This window comes from Myotis brandtii, unplaced genomic scaffold, assembly GCF_000412655.1.
Source record: "Myotis brandtii unplaced genomic scaffold, ASM41265v1 scaffold959, whole genome shotgun sequence".
NCBI lineage: Eukaryota > Metazoa > Chordata > Mammalia > Chiroptera > Vespertilionidae > Myotis > Myotis brandtii.
Genome location: NW_005371966.1, coordinates 107,158 through 113,445, shown reverse-complemented (window position 1 = coordinate 113,445; position 6,288 = coordinate 107,158). Strand labels below are relative to the sequence as shown.

General features: G+C 52.6%; 1 protein-coding gene across 4 annotated transcripts in view; it reads right to left on the bottom strand.

Moving 5' to 3' along the window:
• Window positions 1-6,282, bottom strand: part of FAM3A (family with sequence similarity 3, member A) — a 9,241-nt gene extending 2,959 nt beyond the window's left edge. Inside the window, exons 1-7 of one of the 4 annotated variants that reach the window (XM_005886101.2) lie at window positions 6,125-6,282; window positions 5,958-6,030; window positions 3,796-3,909; window positions 3,217-3,240; window positions 1,371-1,494; window positions 1,191-1,249; window positions 209-259 (exon numbers count right to left, since the gene is read on the bottom strand). In XM_005886101.2, the coding sequence (XP_005886163.1) occupies window positions 209-259; window positions 1,191-1,249; window positions 1,371-1,494; window positions 3,217-3,240; window positions 3,796-3,909; window positions 5,958-5,970 (385 nt within the window). In that variant the 5' untranslated portion in view covers window positions 5,971-6,030; window positions 6,125-6,282. Of the gene's footprint in view, window positions 1-208; window positions 260-1,190; window positions 1,250-1,370; window positions 1,533-3,216; window positions 3,241-3,795; window positions 3,910-5,957 lie in introns of those variants that run through there. The other 3 variants (XM_005886100.2, XM_014533272.1, XM_014533273.1) reach the window with 3 other exon arrangements.
• Window positions 6,283-6,288: the final 6 nt, after the last annotated feature.

Sequence of the window (6,288 nt, the reverse complement as noted above, 5' to 3'; positions counted from 1 at the left end):
CCATCCTGCATATCAGATATTTACATTACGATTCATAACAGTAGCGACATTACAGTTATGAAGTAGCAACAAAAATAATTTTATGGTTGGGTCATAACATGAGGAACTGTATTTAAAGGGCCAGAAGGTTGAGAACCACTGGTTTAGGGGAAGGACACCCAGTCATTCTGCCGCACAGTCAAAACTGGGAGGCCAGGCGGCCACTCACCTCCTGCCCACATGTCGAAGGCCCGGGCCTCGATGAGCTCACCGCTGACCCCTGGATCAACAGGAAGGATGGGGTCTTCCTGGGCAAGCCACCAGGGCAAACCCACCCTACCACCTCGGTCCTCCCAGACTAGGCTTGGTCACTGGGTGCAACCCTTCTAGAACCTTTTCAAATATCCCCCCATATCAGCCTGGCTGGTGTGGCTCAGTGGTTGAATGTTGACCCATGAACCAGGAGGTCATGGTTTGATTTAGATTCTTGGTCAGGGCACATGCCCGGGTTGTGGGCTCGATCCCCAGTAGGAGGCGTGCAGGAGGCAGCCGATCGATGATGTTTCTCTCTCTATATCCCTCTCCCTTTCTATCTCTCTCAAAAATCAATAAAGGGAAACACTTTTTTAAAAAAGCAAAAAATATATATATCCCCCCATATTCCTGCCAACTATGCCCCTTATTCAGACAGCAGCAGCCCATCCAAGGCTGCAGAGCTTCTGCCTGGCATTTGAGGCCCTCCAGGTGCGCCCTTCAAATTCCTGAAAACTCCTAATTCTTTCCTACTATCATCCTTTTAAAAAATAAATACATATATTTTTTTCTTGATTTCAGAGAGGGAGAGAGAGATAGAAACATCAATGATGAGAGAGAATCCATGATCAGCTGCCTCCTGCGTGCCCCCCACTGGGGATCGATTCGGCAACCAGGGCATGTGCCCTGACCGGGAATCGAAATCGAGCCGTGATCTCCTGGTTCATGGGTTGACTACTCAACCTCTGAGCCACACCGGCAGGGCTCTACTGCCACCATGCTTTTGTTCATTGAGTCACTTCTGTGGACCCTTCAGCTAGCACAAACCCCTTCCCCGCCTCCTTGGGAATTCTGAGGGGAGGGGATGGGAGGGAAGGGGAGGGGGTGGGGAAGGTCAGAGCACAGCAAGGTTCCACTTTCCTCAATCAAACTCTGACCCCACATCAGAGGGAACTTACCATTCACCAGGGCAATGTTCAGTCCTCGACCCACGTTGTCCTTCACACTGCTCATGAGCCTAGCAAGGGACAGCCCTCAAGTGGCACGTCTGCTCCACTCTCCTGACCTTGCAGGCCCAGCTCCCGATCACCCATTCCCTCCCCCGCCCCCGTCCCACCCCTACACCCCAAGGAACTCACATCTTGTCCTCCAGGCAGATCTTGGGTCCGATGACATTGGCAGCCCCGCTGACCATGCGGAAGGCCAGGTGCTCCTCAGGACATGGCTGGGGCAGGCCGCACTTGTACTTCCTGGCCCGCGGCTCTGGGCAGGGACAGTAGGGGTGACCCATGGGCCTGGCCCTGGGTCATCCGAAGTCTGAGAGAGGGAGGTCAGGACCGGCCCATAGGGAGGAATGACTGATGACTGAGCAGGGGGCCAGGACATGGCTCAGGCCAGGAACACCTCCAGACATTCTGTATCCCCTGGGCCGCAGGCAAGGTGATAGGGACCCCTAGGGAGGCTTTTCTGCCACTGATCGGAGAAGAGAAAGGAGTAGCAGCTGGGAGGGCAAATGTACAGATGCACGTACGGTCAGAACAGACTGAAGGAGAGCAGTAACTGAGAGAGCAGCGTGGCTCACTGGTTGAGCGTCAACCTATGAACCAGGGGGTCATGATTTGATTCCTGGTCAGGACCCATGCCCTGGTTTAGGGCTCGATCCCCAATGTGGGGCGTGCAGGAGGCAGCCTATCAATGATTCTCTCTCATCTGATTTTCTATCTCTCTCTCCCTCTCCCTTCTCTGAAATCAATAAAAATATGTTTTTTGAACAAAGAGAAAGAAAGCACTTGATTCCCATGGGGCAGAGGTGGAAGGACAGAAGGACAACCTCTGTCACAGGCTGTATTGTGTCCCCATAAAAGATATTTTAAAAATATATTTTTAATAAAGCAGCAGAATATTAACAAAAGGTGAAGCTGGGTACAATATTCTTTGTCCTATTTTTTCCAATTTTCTATAGATTTGAAATTATTTCCAAGTCAATGAGTAAGAATAATTTTTTAAAGAATGTGTGCAGCCGAAACCGGTTTGGCTCAGTGGATAGAGCGTCGGCCTGCGGACTGAAAGGTCCCAGGTTCGATTCCGGTCAAGGGCATGTACCTTGGTTGTGGGCATATTCCCAGTAGAAGATGTGCAGGAGGCAGCTGATCGATGTTTCTCTCTCGTCGATGTTTCTAACTCTCTATCTCTCCCTTCCTCTCTGTAAAAAATCAATAAAATATATTTTAAAAAAAAGAATGTGTGCAATCATTTTATTAAACTGGTAATTTTCCTGGATTGATTTTATACCTTGCCAATAAACACATTTATGTCCTCCCCCCCCCAAAAAAAAATTGGTTTTTTATTGATTTCACAGAGAAAAGGAGAGTGTGAGAGAAATATCAGTGATGTGCCCTAGCTGGTTTGGCTCACTGGATAGAGCGTTGGCCTGGGGACTGAAGGGTCCCAGGTTCAATTCTGGTCAAGGGCATGTATCTTGGTTGCAGGCACATCCCCAGTAGCGGGTGTGCAGGAGGCAGCTGATCGATGCTTCTCTCTCATCGATGTTTCTAACTCTCTATCCCTCTCCCTTCCTCTCTGTAAAAAATCAATAAAAATATATTTTAAAAAAAGAAATATCAATGATGAGAGAGAATCATTGATCGGCTGCCTCCTGCAGGTCCCCTACTGGGAATGGAGCCCTGACCAGGAATCTAACTGTGACCTCCTGGTTCATAGGTCGATGCTCAACCACTGAACCACACCGGCCAGGCTGGAATGGGAATTTCTATCCTATGCCTATCCCACCAGTGTATTCTGGAAGCAGGGAACTTGTTTCCTAGGTTCATGGCATGCAAGCAGCTCAGCGGGTTGTATTGGCCAGTTTGGGGAGAGATAAGTGGAGACCAGAAACCCTGGAAAGCTGGGGGCAGGCAGGGGTGTCACATAAGTAGGAGGAGGGGCAGGCCCAGAAGAGGGGCAGGGAGGTGACAGGAGCCTTACCTGCCGTCACTGAGTTCTCTGGGCCTGTGGGGAGAGAGTTGTTTCTGTTAGCGTGGAGGCCTCCTGGCCTGGCAGCCTGGCCCCATACCATGCAGTGAAGGTGGTAGAACAGCAGGCTCAGAGGCCAAGGGCTAAGCCAGGCTGATCTTGGCATGTTCTTGCTCAAGTCTAAATGATGTTCATATGCAAAGCTCCCTGCTCCAGGAAAAGGGTAAGCTGGAATTGTACAAAGTACTTAGGTCACTAGAGACAAGGTGTAGAGTCCCCTCCTCATCTCAGAGCTCAGCAGAAGGTCGGCAGGGAGCAACCAGGGAGACATCCCCAATGTTCAGCGGAAGTCCCTCTGCCCCTTACTCAAGCCCCGCCCACTCCAACTGGGCTCAGAACTAATCAGCGGGGATTTGCTGCTCAGCCCAAGCAACCCCCCAACCAGAAGGCTGTGCTGGATGCCAGGAGACAGACGGAGGAAGAGAAAGGAAATCCAGGCCCCTCCCACCCCCAGCCTGAGCCTCAGCCCACGGGCCCAGGTGGCCACCATGGGGACCTCTGTAGCCAGGCAAGGAAGAGTCCCACACTCACTGATGAAGAGTTGCTGGATGCGAGAGAAGCCACTGCCAGGCCCACCCAGGAGGATGCTGACTATGATCCAGGTGAGAGCCACGGTCACAATCAGGGCCACGATGCGGAGGGGGCCTGGAGGCAGGACAGACAAGGCAAGGCCACCTCAGATGCCAGTGAGCTCCAAATGGTCCCAGGGCCTCTTGCGACCAGATCTCCCCATCCACATGGGATGAAGTGACTGAAGGACAGGAAGGTGGAGACCTGTGGCCGGCCACCGGCCGGAGGGGCCAGCTCCAAGGCTCTCAGCTTGGTTTCCCCCGGGGCGGGGACCTTCCAGAACTCGCTGCTCGAGAGGGCTCTCACACTCCCCCAGGAGCACCCACCCTCCTGCCTGAGGCTGCCGATATTTGTGATCCACCCATCACATCCTCTTTTTCTCCTGTTGTGATGGAGGAGGAGGTCCCTAGTCCTTTTGAAGACCAGTCCCTTCACCTGCTGTGATGTGGATCCCTAACTCTCCTCCTGCTCAGGTTTCTTGTTTTTTTTTTTTTTAATTTTTTAAAAAATTGATTTCAGAGAGGAAGGGGGGGGGGAAAGAGAGATAGAACCATCAATGATGAGAGAGAATCATAGATCGGCCGGCTCCTGCATGCTCCTCACTGGGGATTGAGCCCGCAACCCAGGCATGTGCCCTTGACCAGAATCAAACCCGGGACCCTTCAGTCCGCAGGCCGATACTCTGCCCACTGAGCCAACTGGCTAGGGCCCTGCTCAGGTTTCTTGTAATAGCAATCATCCCATCTCTGTCTTTCTCTTCTATTTTCAACATCTCTCCTCCTGCCCTAGCTGGTTTTTCTCAGTAGTTAGAGCGTCGGCCCGCGGACTGAAAGGTCCTGGGTTCGATTTCAATCAAGAGTGTGTGCCTCGGTTGCAGGCTTGATCCCTGGCCCTGGTTGGGGTGCGTGGGGGAGAAAGGCAACCAATTGATGTCTCTCTCTCTCTCCCCCCATCCCTTCCTTCCACTATAAAAAATATCCTTGGGTTTAACAAAAACAAACAAAAAAAAAGCTCGGCTGGCATGGCTCAGTGGTTGAGCATCCACCTATGAACCAGGAGGTCACGATTTGATTCCCGATCAGGGCACATGCTCGGGTTGTGGACTCGATCCCCAGTGTGGGGCATGCAGGAGGCAGCTGATCAATGACTCTCTCTCATCATTGATGTTTCTCTCTCTCCCTCTCCCTTCCTCTCTCAGAAATCAATAAAAATATATTAAAAACAACACCCAAAACAACAACAACAAAACCCAAGTTGTTTCCAAGGCCACCTATGACATTCTTGGTGTCAACTCCCCGGGTCACTTGTCAGCCCTGATCTTTCTGGACTTCTCAGTTGACTGCCCAGGCCCTCCTGCTGAAAACAATTCCCTGCTGGCTTCCAGAACAACACACGCTGGCCCATCCTCATTGCTTTATCCTCCTCCTCTACCCTCCCCTGAAAAATCTAGACTTTCCCAGGCTTCTGTCTCAGGCTGTCTTCTCTGCCTACTCTACTCTTCTTCCTCTACCCTCCATATAGGTGCTCTCACCTACTCCCCGCCTTGAATCAACCCCCCAGGGAGCAGTGGCACTCTATTTTTCTTGCCCCAGCCTTGAGGCTACACCCTCCCAGCCAGTTCCCCGCTGGCTCGCTCCACTGGAATGCATTCATAATGTTGCAACCTTACCAGATATGAGCTCTAATTCTTGAGTTCTGCTTTCCCCCAAGCGGTCCCTCCCTAATCCACGGGTTATCCAGCTGACAGCAGGGCTAGCACCAGAGGTTCATATTCAACCCCACAGCCACTTGGGTCAGTTTCTCCTTTAAGACCACTACCTCTCCACCCAGTCTCTGTGCTCCCAGGAGCCTCTCTCCCACAACTTTTTTTCCGAACAGCAACCAGTTGCCCGAGGTGGTAGAAATTCACTATCCTAATCCTCATCTCACAGCTCGGGGAGCTGAAATGCTCGCAAGTGAAAGGATTTGTTCAAGGTCCTGGAATGAATGCTTGTGCATAGTCCTCCGTTTGCAAAAGCAAACCCAGCGGTCCACCTGGGCCCCTCCAGCTGCAGTCCCCTGGACACCTGGGCCAGCCGGGTCTCCTTTCCAACTTCCTCCTGTTCACTGTGGAAGCCACCCACCTGCCAACCTCATGTCCACGTCTCCCGCTGGGTTGGGGTCGCCGGCAGGTGAACTGTTTGGGGACCGTGCGCTCTGGAGGCAACAAAGAAGAGCAGGTTTGGGTGGGGGTCAGGGATGAGCCAGAGCTGGGCTCCTGCGGCGGGACGGGCGCGATCGGTACACCGACTTGTTCATCCACCTGGCCAGGCTCCGGGGAACGCGGAGAGAAGCCCTGTCGGGACAGGAGGGGTCTCGGAAACGCGTTGGCTCGAGGTCGATCGTGCCTGCGGAGCCTCTGGGACTGGGAAATGAAAGTGGTTCTCTCGGACGCAGGCCCCTCCCCTGGGAGGC